Source organism: Schistocerca piceifrons, chromosome 8 (genome assembly GCF_021461385.2).
Source record: "Schistocerca piceifrons isolate TAMUIC-IGC-003096 chromosome 8, iqSchPice1.1, whole genome shotgun sequence".
NCBI classification, from domain to species: Eukaryota; Metazoa; Arthropoda; class Insecta; order Orthoptera; family Acrididae; genus Schistocerca; species Schistocerca piceifrons.
This window is the reverse complement of record NC_060145.1, coordinates 502,951,858-502,969,503: the sequence shown is the minus strand read 5'-3', so window position 1 is coordinate 502,969,503 and position 17,646 is coordinate 502,951,858. Positions and strand designations below refer to the sequence as shown.

The 17,646-nt window shown below is 41.0% G+C and overlaps 1 protein-coding gene across 1 annotated transcript in view; it reads right to left on the bottom strand.

Annotated features, from left to right (window-relative positions):
- LOC124712493 (uncharacterized PE-PGRS family protein PE_PGRS54-like) overlaps positions 1-16,881 on the bottom strand; it is a 180,368-nt gene extending 163,487 nt beyond the window's left edge. The window contains exon 1 of the mRNA XM_047242787.1: positions 16,769-16,881. Coding sequence (XP_047098743.1) covers positions 16,769-16,881 — 113 coding nt within the window. The remainder of the gene's footprint in view (positions 1-16,768) is intronic.
- Between the last annotated feature and the right edge of the window lie 765 nt (positions 16,882-17,646).

The window sequence follows — 17,646 nt, the reverse complement described above, 5'->3', positions numbered from 1 at the left end:
CCGACTTAAGTATAAGAAGACTGACTCTTCTTAGTGTCTATGGTTTGAGCATTTCCTGTGAGGCCAGTTTTGGATTCCGATGCCTCACTTCAGGTTTACTGTATCCCTGAGACCTTTACATTGACGATGAAACACACAAATTGCATCGGAATAAAGGACAAAAGGCACATGGCCGACTTAGGTACAAGAAGACTGACTCTTCTTGATGTCAATGTTTTGAGCTTTTCCTGACAGAACAGTTTTAGATTCCGATGCTTCACTTCAGGTTTACTGTATCCCGACGATTAGACACAGAAATTGCATCGGAATTAGATACAAAGGGCATAATACCGACTTAAGTACAAGAAGACAGACTCTCCGTACTGTCTATGTTTTCAGCCTTAACCGTGAGACCAGCTTTTGTTTCCGTTGCTTCTCTTCAGGTTTACTGTATCCCTTGAACTTCACATTGTCGATGAAACACAGAAATTTCATCGGAATTAAATACAAAAGGCACAATGCCGACTCAAGTACAAGAAGACTGACCCCTCTTACTGACTATGGTTTGAGCCTTTTCTGTGAGACCAGTTTTAGATTCCGATCCATCGTATCAAGTTTACTGTATCCCTTGGACTTTCACATTGGCGTGAAACACAGAAATTGCATTGTAATTAAATTCAAAAGGCACAATGCCGACATAAATATAAGGAGACTCAATCTTCTTACTGTCTATGATCTGACCCTTTCCTGTGACACCAGCTATAGATTCCCATACTTCACGTCAGGTTTACTGTATCCCTTGGCCTTTCACATTGGCGATGAATCACAGAAATTGCATCGTAATTAAATAAAAAAGGCACAATGCCGACTTAAGTACAAGAAGACTGACTCTTCTTACTGTCTATGATTTGAGCTTTTCCTGTCAGAACAGTTTTAGATTCCGATGCTTCACTTCAGGTTTACTGTTTCCCTTCTACCTTCACATCGACGATTAGACACAGAAATTGCATTGGAATTAGATACAAAGGGCACAATACCGACATAAGTACAAGAAGACTGACTCTTCTTATTGTCTATGTTTTGGGACTTTCCTGTGAGACCAGTTTTAGATTCCGATGCTTCACTTCAGGTTTACTGTACCCCTTGGACCTACACATTGACGACGATACACAGAAATTGCATCGGAATTAAATACAAAAAACACAATGCCGACCTCAGTACAAGATGACTGACTCTTCTTACTGTCTATGTTCTGAGTCTTTCCTGTGAGACCAGTTTTAGATTGCGATACTTCACTTCAGGTTTATTGCATCCCTTGGACCTTCACACTGACAATAAAACACAGATATTGCATCGGAATTAAATGCAAAAGGCACATTGCCGACTTAAGTACAAGAAGAGTGAGTCTTCTTACCGTCTATGTTTTGCGCTTTTCCTGTGATACCAGTTTTAGACCCCGATGCTTCACTTCAGGTTTCCTGTATCCCTTGGACCTTCACACTGACGGTGAAATACAGAAATTGCATCGGAATTAAATACAAAAAGCACAATGCCTACTTAAGTTCAAGACGACTGACTCTTGTTACTGTCTACGTTTTGAGCCTCTCCTGTGAGACCAGTTTTAGATTCCGATGCTTCACTGCACGTTTACTGTATCCCTTGGACCTTCACATTGACGATGAAACACAGAATTTGAATCGGAAATAAATACGGATGGCACAATGCCGACTTAAGTACAAGAAGACTGACTCTTCTTACTGTCTACGTTTTGAGCATTTCCTGTGAGACCAGTTTTGGTTTCCGATGCTTCACTTCAGGTATACTGTATCCCTGGGACCTTTACATTGACGATGAAACACAGAAATTGCATCGGAATAAAGGAAATAAGGCACATGGCCGACTTAATTACAACAAAAATGAATCCTCTTGCTGTCTGTGTTTTGAGCCTTTCCTATGAGACCAGTTTCAGATTCCTAAGCTTCACTTCAGGGTTACTGTATCCCTTGGACCCACACATTCACGATGAAACACAGAAATTCCATCGAAATTAAATACAAAAGGCACAATGCCGACTTTAGTACAAGAAGACTCACTCTTGATACTGTCTACGTTTTGAGCCTTTCCTGTGAGACCAGTTTTAGATTCCGATGCTTCACTGCAGGTTTACTGTATCCCTTGGACTTTCACATTGACGATGAAACACAGAAAATGCATCGGAATTAAATAAAAAACCCACAATGACGACTTAAGTACAAGAAGACTGAGTCTTCTTACTGTCTATGTTGTGAGCCTTTCCTGTGAGGGAAGTTGATATTCCGATGCTTCAGTTCAGGTTTATGTTATCCCTTGGACCTTCATATTGACGATGAAACACCGAAATTGCATCGGAATTTAATACAAAAGGCACAATGGTGACTCAAGTACATGAAGACTGACTCTTCTTACTGACTATGGTTTGAGCCTTTCCTGTGAGACAAGTTTTAGATTCCGATGCTTTGAAACACGTGTGTATTCAGTAGCAGCGATGGCGAGACATGACAGAATCTCTGACCAGAGATTTGTTTATCGTTGCTAGTCTGCGGTTGACCGCGCGAGTGTTCAGTTGCTTGTTGGGTTTAGTTGCGAGTTAGCAGTTGCGAGTTGTACTCAGTCGGAGTTGTGTGTGAGGAGTCGGCGGGGGTCGACATGAGTCTCTGGTCAAGGTTCGGGACGAGGTATATTGTTAAATAAGGTAGTGAAGCAGCATTGCGCTCAGCCAATAACATCTGTTAATTGTAATTAATTTGTTCAAGAAATGCCCCAGTAATAATTTTGTTTTCAAAGCAATCTTTTTTAAGAAAAGAATCATTACAATTGAAACAATATTTCCTATGCTTTTCCTCCCTGAATCAATTTATCAGATTAATTATTGCACAGGGCCTAGGGTCAGCGGTGCTGCCCTTATAAAATTTATCAGGTTCATTTTAGCGTTAATTTTGTAGGGACTTAACATTTTTGCACATTTTTAGTATCATAGACTTTTCTTTTATTTTTGCTGAGAAGTCACACTTTGATCTATTCACAGTAACATTTATATTGTTTTGTAAAAATCTCTGGGGAGATTACACTTGGCGACATCCGGACCAGGATCGTATTTCTTTGAGAATCTTCTGAAAAGTAGCCAGATATCTGCTCATATTTACTAAATATACTTAGCATTTGGCGCAACGCTTTTACTAATTTTGTGATTTTCTTCCACAGATCGTCGGCAATTCGTTGCTGTCTGTTGTATTTGTTGTTTGTTGCTTTTTGCATTGTGCTTATTTCATTTGTGAATAATTGTGACTATTGTAAAAATGCCGCGAAAAACTATTAATAGTGCATCGCGAGGTATAATGAGTGAAATGGTCGACTTAAAGAACTTGACCGATTGTACTTGTGGCGCGCAGTGTAATGATGACAATCCTGCGTTCACTGACAATAAGTGCGTTCCAACCACTAATGATGATTTTTGTCTTAATGATGAACAAACAAACTCGGTTATGTCCTCTGTTGATTTGACGACAATCGACGACGCGGGGCGTCCTGTTGAAGTGAGCGCTGCCCAGGTTAACACAACCGGTTTTCAGGATTTACGTGACGAGCAGACAAATTTTTCTAATGAAAATGAACAGGATACTCAAAGTAGGACGGATTTATTTAATTCCGAAATAGTGACCGACAGTGTACATTCGACTGGCAAACCTTTTTGTAAATTACAGAATGACCAAATGGTCATACAAAACGCGACAATTGCAGATACTCCATCACATTGTACAGAGAATAGAGTAGGTAATTTTGGAACGGAACGAGTTGAGGCATTATTGGTAAATGAAAAACAAGATAACTTTAATGAATCGGATAAACCACTTAAAGAAAAACCTGACAACTTTTCCGAAAAGATGAATGAAATGATAGACAACAATTCCAGACAGCTTAATGAAATAATAGGCAAGTATTTCACACAACTTAGTGAAATGATCAAACAGTGGTATGAAAGTTGCCAACAGCCGAACGAAAAACAAGACAACCTTAACCAACAGAACAAACAAGTTAGGGAACAGATTACAGCGGTTACCGTACAATGTCATGACACTAAAGCACAGTTACGTGAGGATACTAAGGCTTGTGCAAGTAACAGTAATAAGGAAGTTGGAACTGTTGCACAAGAATTAGATAATAGACATGTAACCACAACAGAATCACATATAGACGAAATTAGTGCAGTCACTGAACAATGTTCAGCAAACGCAACACAGATACACGAAATTAATGCAGTCACTGAACAATGCCCTAAAAACGCAGTACAGATACGCGACGAGTTTAATTTAGAGTCACTGGAAATTTGACGAAAGTATTAAAGTAACAGAATTGAAAACTATTTCAGTCACCAATACGTCACAGAATACGCCACTTAGCGAACATTTGTCAGACTTACGGAGCGCGTATAATTTGAGCAATTTACAGAGACTACGCGACTTAAAATCCGAAAAGCTACGCGACTTAAAATCTGAAAAGCTACGCAACTTGAAATCCGAAATGACACAGACAAACAGATTCTCACACAAACCTGAACGTGTCCTTAAATTCAGTGATAAGAACGTTGATTATAAGCAATTTGTATGTGTAAAAAAATCTAAGGAATTTAATAATGACAGAGCACAGATACACGATTTACACTGTATACAACAATTTATTTTTGTACTTTCACCGCTATTACCCGTAATGCAGAAACTAGCTTTAAACTGGATACGACAATTTGCTATTGTATTTTCATCAGCATTGCCTATAATGCAGAAATTGGAATTAGCAAGGATACAACAATTTGTTTTTGGATTTTTACCGCCATTGCCTGCAACGCAAAAACTAAAATTTATTCACAGCGCGTAATTGACCTCAGGGGATTCATTACGCTTTAATGAATATGTGCCGTAGCGTGCATAGGGCCCCGAGCTGTAGTAGTGCTGTTTCATCTTTAGTTTTCTGCACTGCTGCCTTCTCTTCTACTGTCCTTTATATCTATCAAAACAGCTCTTTAACTATTGCTCTACCTAGGATTAAGAAACGTGTAAAGAAAACCCGATGAGACAAGTTCCTACCGAAAGTGACATTTTTCATTAGACGCTCCAGAAATGACAACTACGAGAACTTTAATATTAAAAAAAAAAAAAAAAAAAAAAAAAAAAAAAAAAAAAAAAAAATTAGTCATCAGTATGTACAAAATTTTCAGCAGTCGCAACCACATTTTGGTAACAATAGACGTTCTTCACCACAACAGCATGAAAGTCAGCCGCTTAGCATACCTAACCAACAATGCAGTCTACAAGGTCAACCAAACTTTAATGTTTCGCCGCATGCACGTGTAGTCTCAGCTACAGCGAATAGTAACGCACAGCAGCAAAGAAATAACTACGTACAGAAAACACACTATTTCAATTCCTATCGCACTGCACCGTATAGAAATGACTATCATGACAGACGTAAAAATAATGAACACAATTTTCAGCGTACATTTAATAACAGTCGATCTTATGAGCAGCAACAACATCAGCAACAACATATTATCATGAACGAACCAGACAATAGGTGTAGTGTCATCCATAGCGTAATACGTCAGGAAGAAATAACAGAACAGTACAAATAGTGGAACTGCCACAGCACCCTCCCGAAAATAATAACACACCAGATAGAATTTAATTAAATACAGTACAGGTTGCATATTCCAGTAACGTAAGCAATAATTTTGACACACAGAATCTTGTTCACGAGAATGTTATTTGAAACACGCCTTGTTGAATGCACCACTTTTATCGCACCCAGATCTTACCAGAAATTTTTCCATTGCCACCGACAGTTCCAACATCGCTTTAGGCGTACATAATTTCCAGGAAATTGAAGAAGATGGCTCTACAGTAATTAAAAACATCGCATTTGCAAGTCGCATTCTGTCACCTGCTGAACGAAATTATTCTGTTACAGAACTGGAAACGTTATGTGTTGTTTGGGCTTTTACGAGATTTAGGCACTTTCTTTATGGAAGACATACCACCGTCTACACAGATCACAGAGCGATACAATTTTTACTTTCAGCTAAATTCACACACGATAGATTAAGCAGATGGAAGCTTTATTTACAGGAATTTAATTTCACAATTGTTCATATTCCCGGCACACAAAATGTTATAGCAGACGCCCTACCTCGTTCTCTCAGCAACAATCAGCAAGACATCGCAACCAACTTCTGCAAAGCAAATTTCAGCGTCATGTACATTCAACAAGTTGCATTTGAAAATTTCATTTCGTCGTCATTACAGGACATAGCACAAGAGCAGGGTAAAGACAACGTGTGGAAAGAAATTAAACACCTTTGGCAAGATAAGAATAATGTTACGATTAGGAACCATTACACTATACGCAACGACATTCTATTTCGCCGCTCTGATCCTGACAGCAACAAGTGGTTATTATGTATTCCTGACGAATTTGTTAACAAATTAATCTGGTATACTCATTTCAGTTACGCACATTACGGAGCTAGAAAATGTTTTCTTATACTGAGACAGAACTGTTATTTTACCAACATGGAGAAACGTATACGACGAGTTTTAGCGTCATGTAAAATCTGCCAGAAAGCTAAGTCAGACACAACTTCACATATTCCTCCATTGTATCCCATTGTACCTGTTAAATTAAGACATATGGCCGCTGTAGACATTTTTGGTCCGATTCCCAGAACTAATAGAGGTTTTTGCTACATCTTTGTCGCTGTTGAACTCACTTCTAAATTTGTTACCTTCACTCCGTTACGCAAAGCTACTGCTAAAACTGTTTCGAAAGCATTTGTAAAACATTTTCTATTTCATGTAGGGCATGTGTTGAAAGTAATTTCCGATAATGGATCACAATTTCGTTCTGCTATATGGACACGCATGTTACGAGCTAGAAACATTTCTCCGATCTATATATCCAAGTACCATGCTTCTTCGAACCCTTGTGAACGATTAATGAAAGAAATTGGTAAACTGCGTAGAATATACTGCCACAAAAGACATATTGATTAGGACACACACATATTCTCATTCCAAGATGTAATTAATTCCATTCCAAATGAATCCACTATGATATCTCCGTCTGCTTTACTGAAAAATATTGAACCACCTAACAAAATTAAAGAATTAGTAACCTTTCCTACATCTCGTCGATTACGTCACCACGAAATAATCGACATTGCGCTGAACAACATCAAACGTGCCGCAGAGCGCCGGAGAAGACAGCAAAAACAGGTTTGTACACGCTGTGACTTTCACATTGGACAGAAAATATTACACACGTACGAATATACGTACACACTATTTATCCAACAAAGGAAAAGGTAGGTGCAGTAAATTTGAACTTCTATACGCAGGTCCATATCGGATTCGCAGCATTCCTCACCCCAATGTTGTACACGTGGAAACTCTGAGAACCAGAAAAAGTAAAGGCAACCACCATGTCTCCAATATTAAACCCTTTATTGACTGAAGACACTTTATGATTTAACATACTATGATTCCATTTACTAATTTTTATGATCACTTATGCAATTATATTCACATGACTAATTACTGATGATTATCGTATTTTTTTCTTGGCAAGTGCCCGGCAAGGTAAGGTTAGCAGGTCGCTCTTCTTGTCGTTACATATCAGACTGTGCACATTTTTTTCAGAGAAACTTACGTATCTTATGAATAATCATGCAATTTTATCTAGTCACATATTAATTTTTGTTAAATTTTCTCTCCATTAAAGTCTTTAATTCTCGCCCCTATTAACTACACAACATACAAGCTGAACACAAGGAACGTCACATTTTTTGTCTTTCTTATGTATATACGATTGTTTCATGTTTTGTTTGTATGCACTATGAAATGGTTAAGATATAGCAAACACCAGTTAACTTTGACATTTTGCCTTATGATATCTCAACTCGTGACTACTTTACTGTTACATTGTGATACACTGAGAACATTTCTGCCTCTGAACACTATCTATGTTTTTGACATATTACGTTTTCTGTCATGATTATGCTGTATGCTTAATTATGTTACCATAAACCAGTCATTATTTAATGAGTATATGATTTAAATGCAAGACATTAATCTCTGTTCATCAATTTCAGAAAGAAATGATGCGTAAAAGAAATAAATTAAACAGAAATGGGAATTTCACCTTCGGAATGATCGAAAGAAGATGCAAACCTCGTGAGGAAGAGTAAATGGATCAGGATTAACAAGCATTGACAAGAATATACTATACACATCGGAGAATAGCAGTCTTAACTAATTTTTTCTTTTTCAGAATACAAGGCGATTGATGCTGGCTGTCAGACAGAACTACACATCTTAGTTTTAGTGATGGAATATGCTAGAGATAAGGAATAGTTTTTTTTTTCAACGCCTGTTTGCAGCTAGGGTGTCTATTTAATTATCATTTCATAAGGAATAGTTATGTAATGAGTAATGAAGTGATTTTTTTTTGCAGATGATAATGAATGCTGATGAATAATGATGAAGAATATGCTACTATGGATAATGAAGTTTTTCTTTACAGGTGATGATAATAATGGAGTTATGATAATGAAGTGATGGATAATGAAGTTTTTTTTTCCTTACAGCTGAGGATATTGTTGAAGTTATGTATTTATGCTATGTAGTTATTTAAGTATTTGTTGCAGTTTGCTTTGACAGCATAGTATAATGACGGAAGGTTTTGGAAAGGACAGCTATGGAACACATTTTTATACACATTTCGCTACCTGTTAATTCGAAGTTCACTACTTTTCAGCATAAAATGCATTTCTTCCTTCTGCTTAGTAATCCATTTTTTGTATATTTTGCAGGAGAAATTATTTATGAAATTGATGTGCTATAAGCAGTTGTTCATTAAATCTATATCATTTATGAATGTGATTACATATACTCTACTTGTTTCATAATCTTGCCACAGCTGACACATGACGAATGATGTTACACATTTTCATTTACAGGAACAACTCATAAGTAATTTTTTTTTCTTCTTGCTTTCCCCTATAATTACCCAAAGCAATGCATTGCTAACAAAAAATGTATTACCAGTATCAAATAATGATACCAGTTCAAGAGAGTTCTGAGTAATTCTGATCAGCTATGAATAATATGTCACTTGAATAATGAATGCTACTGATTACTGTATTGAGATGAACAATAATTAATTAATTATGGTTTGTAACTAGGAAATGAATGCTACTAATTATGCTTTGTAACTGGGAAATGAATGCTACTGATTACTGTATTGACATGGATAATGATTAATTAATAATGCTTTGTAACTAGGAAATGAATGCTACTGATTACTGTATTGAAATGACCAATGATTAATAATGCTTTGTAACTAGGAAATGAATGCTACTAATTATGCTTTGTAACTAGGAAATAAATGCTACTGATTATGCTTTGTAACTGGGAAAAGAATGCTACTGATTACTGTATTTAAATGACCAATGATTAATTAATAACGGGTTGTAACTAGGAAATGAATGCTACTAATTGTGCTTTGCAACTGGGAAATGAATGCTACTGATTACTGTATTGGGTTGACCAACGGTTAATTTTCAACATTATTCTGTAATATTGACTACCTCCTGTTTTAAGTAATGACTTCTGATGATTTGTAATGAGTGCCAAAGTTGTCTGTAAAACAATTAATGAACATTTTTCTGTAATACTACATACATGGTACAGAAATGTTCAATAACTGGGCTATGAATGCCGCAAACTACTAATGTAATTCCCAATGAAGACTAGTATGTGACTTAATGTCCTTCACTTTCTGACCTAACTACCCTGAATTACTGTAATATCCATTTGTCCTGTATATCCTCTTGATCATGGAGCACTATATTTGGTTTTTGCACTAATTCTACGTTGGTGTGCCTTGTAAGAGCGTGGTGTTGACACGACATGCTGTCCACCACCGTGAGCGATGGAGACGTTATTATGGTCCCACTGTTTGGTGTACCTGATGTACTGCCAAAATGATAACATGGAATATTACTACGGCAGTGTCTTGGGTACGCTGATAAATACTTCTGGGAAAAGAACTTCAGATTGTCTCACATGGTGTTGTACTTCTGTGGAAAGATATGGACTTTCAATGCAGCTGCGTGCAACCTAAAGTGCTACAACCATGATGCAATCCTTCCCTTTCCTATCCTAATTCTTGTAACATAGTGACAATCATTTTTCTGCTAACATCATTTGTATTCATGGCCTATAATTTTTTTTCGATTTGCTGATATATTCTGAATTTCAGTGCGTGTGCACTTTTGTCATTTTCTAACAGGATCACTACTCATTGTATGTACATTTTGATTTGCTGATATATTGTGAACTACAGTGCATGTGCACTTACGTCACTTGTCAACATGATTTTTTTTTTTTGCCATTATGTTTATTTGTTGTGAAAATGCTAAAGAGTTTTTCAGTGCGTGTGCACTTTTGTCATTTTCTAACATGATTACTACTCATTGTATATACATTTTGTTATTTGCTGATATATTCTGAATTTAAGTGCGTGTGCACTTTTGTCATTTTTCTAATATGATTACTACTCATTGTATGTACATGTTCATTTGCTGATATGTTCTGAACTGCAGTGCATGTGCACTTATGTGACTTGTCAACATGATTTTTTGCCATTATGTTTATTTGTTGTGAAAATGCTAAAGAGTTTTACAGTGCGTGTGCACTTATGTCATTTGTTAATATGTTTTATACTCATTGTATATACATTTTGTTATTGCCTAATATGTTTTGTACTCGGTCCATGTGCACCACATTTACTTCATGTTCTACATCTGAATATTCTGTGATGGTAAAGTTAATTAGTGAAGAAAAAGTTTTTTGCTCATGCAAGTCCAAATGACTCACCATCGCTGCCAAACTTTGCCTCCCCAGTGGAGGGTTATGAAACACGTATGTATTCAGTAGCAGCGATGGCGAGGCATGACAGAATCTCTGACCAGAGATTTGTTTATCGTTGCTAGTCTGCGCTTCACCGCGCGAGTGTTCAGTTGCTTGTTGGGTTCAGTTGCGAGTTAGCAGTTGCGAGTTAGCAGTTGCGAGTTGTACTCAGTCGGAGTTGTGTGTGAGGAGTCGGCGGGGTCAACATGGGTCTCTGGTCAAGGTTCGGGACGAGGTATATTACAAAATTGTTGAGGCTTTCGTGGCCACTTGTTGACAATTTGCCTATTGACTTCTGTCTCGGGTTCTTCGGCCGACGTTCAGCTAATGATTTTTCTGACGTTTCGCCAGCACGAGTGGCTGGCATTGTCAAAGCTTCACCCTCCATTGCCGGTGGTGAACTGAAGGCGAGCTCGCGGCCGCAGACTATATGTACCTGGCACGCCAACGTCCGAGGGCTTCTCCGCGGTCATTTCCGGTGCGGTTCTCCTCTTGCTACCTGCGACGGTCGTTCGCTGCAGTACGGGAAGCCAGGATCCGTTTACCTTAAGACTTTCCTGTTTCTTGTTGAAACTGTTCGCGTGTTTTTGGATTTCTACAGCTTCTCTGAACAAGCGCGTGTGATAGTGCTTCTCTGCAGCCAGAACTTCCGTGTCGGCGAATTTTATTACGTGGTCGGTCTCATTCAGTGCGTGCTCTGCCATGGCCGATTTCTCCACCTGCCCCAACCTGCAATGTCGCTTATACTCTTTGATCCTGGTGTTAATGGATCGTCCAGTCATTCCGACATAAACTTTTCCGCATGTGCAAGGTATACGGTATATTCCTGACATTGCAAGTGGGTCTCTTTTCTCCTTCGCCGATCTAAGACACTCTTTGATCTTCCTTGTCGGTTTGAAAATCGTCTTTACGCCGTGTTTGCGCAATATACGGCCGATTCTGTCCGTCACTCTGGGAATGTATGGCAGAAAGGCCGTACCCGACATTTCTTTTTCTGGTTCCTTACTTCGCCGAGTGTTTGGCTCTGTTACACTTCTAATGTAATTTGTGGAGTACCCATTGCTCCTCAGAACAGTTTCCAGGTGTTGCATTTCTCGTTTGAGGTGTTGCGGCTCACATATTGGTCCTGCTCTCGTTACGAGCGTACTAATCATGCCTCTTTTCTGGCTCGGGTGGTGGTTTGACAGTTTGTGCAGGTATCGGTCCGTGTGTGTCTGTTTTCGATACACGCTGTGTCCCAGGTTTTCGCCGTCCCTTGTGACCAGCACGTCTAGAAATGGCAGTTTCTTGTCCTTTTCTACTTCCATGGTAAATGTTATGTTGGCATGGAGGCTGTTCAAGTGTCTTAGGAAGTCACCGAGCTGTTCTTCACCATGGCTCCACACCACAAAAGTATCATCGACGTACCTGTACCACACCTTAGGTTTGCAAGTCGCCGCGTCCAGTGCCTGTGCTTCGAATTGTTCCATGAAGAAGTTGCCCACCACTGGACTGAGAGGACTACCCATGGCGACGCCTTCCAGCTGTTCGTAGAAATCGCCATTCCACTTGAAATAGCTCGTGGTGAGACATGCATGGAAGAGCTTTTTGATGTGTTGCGGGAACATGGAACCGATGTGCTCCAGAGCGTCGCTGAGTGGCACTTTCGTAAATAACGTAACAACATCAAAACTGACCAGGATGTCGTTTGGCGCAAGTTTCAGTTTCTTCAGCTTCTCAATGAAATGTCCTGAGTCCTTAATGTATGTGTCGGTCTTTCCCACGTGTGGCTGGAGCAGAGAGGCCAAGTGTTTCGCCAGTTTACACGTTGGTGAGCCAGGAGCGCTAACGATCGGTCTCAGTGGAACGTTGTTCTTATGGATCTTGGGTAATCCATACAGCCGTGGTGGTAGGGCTTCTGTGTTGCGCAGGTTTCTCTGTATGTCCGCCGGCAGAGAAGACGCCTTGATTAATGGATTCGTATTCCGAGTGATACGCTGCGTCGGATCTGCGCTTAGTTTTCGGTACGTCGTCGGAGACCTATTGGATGCGACGACCAATAGGTCTCCGACGACGTACCGAAAACTAAGCGCAGATCCGACGCAGCGTATCACTTCAGTTTTACTGTACCCCTGGGACCTCCACATTGACGATGAAACACAGAAATTGCTTCGGAATAAAGTACAAACGGCACAATGCCGACATAAGTACAAGAAGACTGACTCTTGTTACTGTCTATGGTTTGAGCCTTTCCTGTAGGACCAGTTTTAGATTCCGATGCTTCACTTCAGGTTTACTGTATCCCTTGGACGTTCACACTGACGATGAAACACAGATATTTCTTCGGAATTTAATACAAAAGGCACAATGCCGACCTAAGTACAAGAGGACTGACTCTTCGTAGTGTCTGTGATTTTAGCCGCTCCTGTGAGACCAGGTTTAGATTCCGATGCTTTATTATAGGTTTACTGTATCCCTTGGACCTTCACATTGACGATAAAACACAGAAATCGCATCGGGATTAAATACAAAAGGCACAATGCCGACTTAATTACTAGTAGACTGACTCCTCCCTACTGTCCATGTTTTGAGCCTTTCCCGTGAGACCAAATTATATATATCTTATTCTTCACTTCAGGTTTACTGTATCCCTTGGACCTTCACATTGACGATGACACACAGAAATTGCATAGGAATTAAATACAAAAGACACAATGCCAATTACGAGAAGACTGACTCTTCTTACCGGCTATGTTTTGAGCATTTCCTGTGACATCAGTTTTGGTTTACGATGCCTCACATCAGGTTTACTGGATCCCTTGGACCTTCACATTGACGATGAAACACAGAAATTGCGTCGAAATTAAATACAGAAGGCACAGTGCCTACTTAAGTACAAGAAGACTGACTCTTCTTTCTGTCTATGTTTTGAGCCTTTCCTGTGACATGAGTTATAGAATCCCATGCTTCACGTGACGTTTCCTGTATCCCTTGGTCCCTCGCATTGACGATGAAGCACAGAAATTGCATCGGAATTAAATACAAAAGGCACAATGCCGACATAAGTACAAGAAGACTGATTTTTCTTACTGTCTATGTATTGAGCCTTTCGTGTGAGACCAGTTTTGCATTCCGAAGCTTCACTTTATGTTTACTGTACCCCTTGGACCTTCACATTGACGACGAAACACAGATTGCACCGGAATTAAATACAAAAGGCAAATGCCGACTTAAGTACAAGGAGACTGACTCTTCTTAGTGTCTATGTTTTGACCCTTCCCTGTGAGAACAGTTTTAGATTCCTATGCTTCATTAAAGGTTAACTGTATCCCTTGTACCCTCACATTCCCGTTTAAACACAGAAATTGCTTCGGAATTAAATACGAAAGGTACAATGCGGACTTTGGTACACGAAGATTGACTCTTCTTTGAGTCTATGTTTTGAGCCTTTCCTGTGAGACCCATTTCATATTTCTTATTCTTCACTTCAGGTTTACTGTACCCCTTGGACCTTCACATTGACGATGAAACACAGAAATTGCATCGACATTAAATACAAAAGGCACAATGCTGACATAAGTACAAGAAAACTGACTCTTCTTAGTGTCTATGATTTGATCCTTTCCTATGGGAACAGTTTTAGATTCCGATGCTTCACGTAAGGTTTACTGTATCCCTCGGACCTTCACATTGACGATGAACCACAGAAATTTCATCGGAATTAAATGCAAAAGCACAATGCCGACTTAAGTACAAGAAGACTGGTTCTCCTTAGTGTCTATGTTTTGAGCCTTTCCTGTGAGGACAGTTTTAGATTCCGATGCCTCACTTCAGGTTACCTGTATCCCTTGGACCTTCACATTGACGATGAAACACAGAATTTGCATCGGATTTAAATACAAAAGGCACAATGCCGACTTAAGTAGGAGAAGACTGACTCTTCTTTTTGTCTATGTTTTGACTCTTTCCTGTGAGACCAGTTTTAGATTCCGATGCTTCACTTAAGGGTTACTGTATCCCTTGGGGCTTCACATTGTCGATGAAACACAGAAATTGCAATGGAATTAAATACAAAGGGCACAATGCCGACATAAGTACAAGTAGACTGACTTTTCTTACCGTCTATGTATTGAGCCTTTCCTGTGAGACCAGATTTAGATTCCGATACTTCACTTCAGGTTTACTGTATCCCTTGCACTTTCACATTGGCGATGAAACACAGAAATTGCACCGGAATTAAATAAAAAAGGCACAATGCCGACTTAAGTACAAGAAGACTGCCTCTTCTTACTGTCTATGCTTTGAGCCTTTCCTGTGACACTAGTTTTAGATTCCCATGGTTCACGTGAGGTTTACTGTATCCCTTGGACCTTCACATTGACGATGAAACACAGAAATTGCATCGGAATTAAATACAAAAAGCACAATGCCGACTTAATTACAAGAAGACTGACTCTTCTTAGTGTTTATGTTTTGAGCCGTTCCTGTGAGACCAGTTTAAGATTCCGATGCTTCATTATAGGTTTACTGTATCCCTTGGACCCTCACATTGACGATAAAACACAGAAATTGCTTCGGAATTAAATACGAAAGTCTCAATGCGGACTTTGGTACACGAAGGTTGACTCTTCTTACTCTCTATGTTTTGAGCCTTTCGTGTGAGACCAGTTTTGGATTCCGATGCTTCAATTCAGGTTTACTGTACCCCTTGGACCTTCACATTGAGTATGAAACACAGAAATTTCATCGGAAATTAATACAAAAGGCACAATTCCGACTTACGTACTAGAAGACTGACTCTTCCTTACTGTCTATGTGTTGAGCCTTTCCCGTGAGAAAAATTTTATAATTCTTATGTTTCAATTCAGGTTTACTGTATCCCTTGGAACTTCACATTGACGATGAACCCCAGAAATTGCATCGGTATTAAATACAAAAGGCACAATGCTGTAAAGGATGAGCCAGACAATAGGAGATTTTACTTTATTATATGAGCCTCCAACCAGTAACTTCATTTTTCCATTGCGGCCAAGCCACGGCCGGCAGCGTTAGCTGCCTGTAAATTCTTTCGTCCCACGGTTTAGTAACAGGAAGTCAGCACCGATGAAGGGCACCTTGTTCACACGCCTCTCTCATGTGCTGACGAGGTAACGCCGCTCGAGGCGTCGCTTAGCAGGCAACGCTCTGGAAAGTTCCATGCCGCCCGCACGGTTTGCTCGGTCCTGACCAATCACGGTGGAGGAAGCCGCGTGGTGCGTCGAATATACCCGGCCGCCCGTCGCCGGGCACGCTCTCTGGTATTCTTGCTCACCCGCAAGTCGGATGCGCGCCCTGTAGCACTGAACATCTCCCGGTGCTGCGGCACTGTGGACTTAGTTTCGGCAGACAACCATTTTCGGTAGCTTCGCGAACAATGTTCGCCAAATTGTAAGCTCTGGCTCACCCTCACCTCCGTAGGCCTATGTAGCCCCCTTTCAACATGTTTTAGCCAATAAATGGCCTTTCTCTAAAAATTACTCTATTATTCCATAACGCCCACCGCCTGCCCATACCCGCCATCCTGTACAACTGGTGTCAGAAGTGGGATGCGTTCCCGTAGTGACTTTGTCGCTACACTAAATTTTTCCCGGCAAGACGCCGTACACTTCGCGCATGGAATGCGCCAACCGGCCGCCACGTTTGCTGCACGTGGGCCGTGGCTGCGCCAGTGAACACGCACAGGGCCGCGCTGCAGCGGTGCAGCCCACGCTAGTCAGCCACGTGAGCCGCACGCCGCCGCGCTGCCCTCTGCCCGCTGCCTGAGTTCGAGGGGCCTGCGCTGCGCTTCGCGACCGGCCGGGCCGCCGTCATCCGCCGCCGCGCCAGCCGCCGCCGCGACGCCGCCGCCGCCTGCCGCTGTCACCGACGTGCCAGGGGCTGCCGCCATCGCCGACCGGCCGAGCCAGCGCCGTCCGCCGCCAACACATTCGCCGCCGCCCGAGGATCCGGACGCCGTTGCCGCCCGCCGACCGCCGCCGCCGCAGCCACTGCACCACGCCGTCGCCGCCACCACTGCGTCGCACCGCCTCCATCGCCATGTAAGTCGCCGCGATGCTTACAACTATAGCTTCGACGATCTTCCGCCGCTGGATTGAGAATCTTTGTGGCTGTCCTTTTTTTGTAACGATCATTACTTTTTTCTGGTCACTAGCGTCCCATAAAATTGTAAACATGCCGATGGGAACACGAGCGACGGAACGGGATACCCCCGTAGAGGCACCTGCCTCGCAAGACCCACTCGAGGCCATAAATGCACAAATGCGCCAGTTATTCGCACAAAATCAGGAACTACTTGAGCAAAACCGCGTCTTGAAACAGACGCTGGAAGCTAGTGCGCGAACTTCCATACCTGTGGCTAGCTCAACCCCTGTAACAAATGCTCAAACAGAGGCAACTAACACTAATTCTGTCTCTAATACAAACGCCACAATTTCTGCTAACATGGCGACTGTAAGCAATTTTCCTGCGGCTGATTTCATTCCCACCTTTTCTGGGAAGTCCCACAAAAATGTAGCTATGTTGTTACAAAATATTCGTGATGTGGGTCGCACGTGTGCCTGGCCGGATGATCTATTGGTCAATGTAGCCAGACTCAAGTTGACAGGGGAAGCCCGAATGTTCATAGAAACGGTGGACGAATTGCGTGACACGC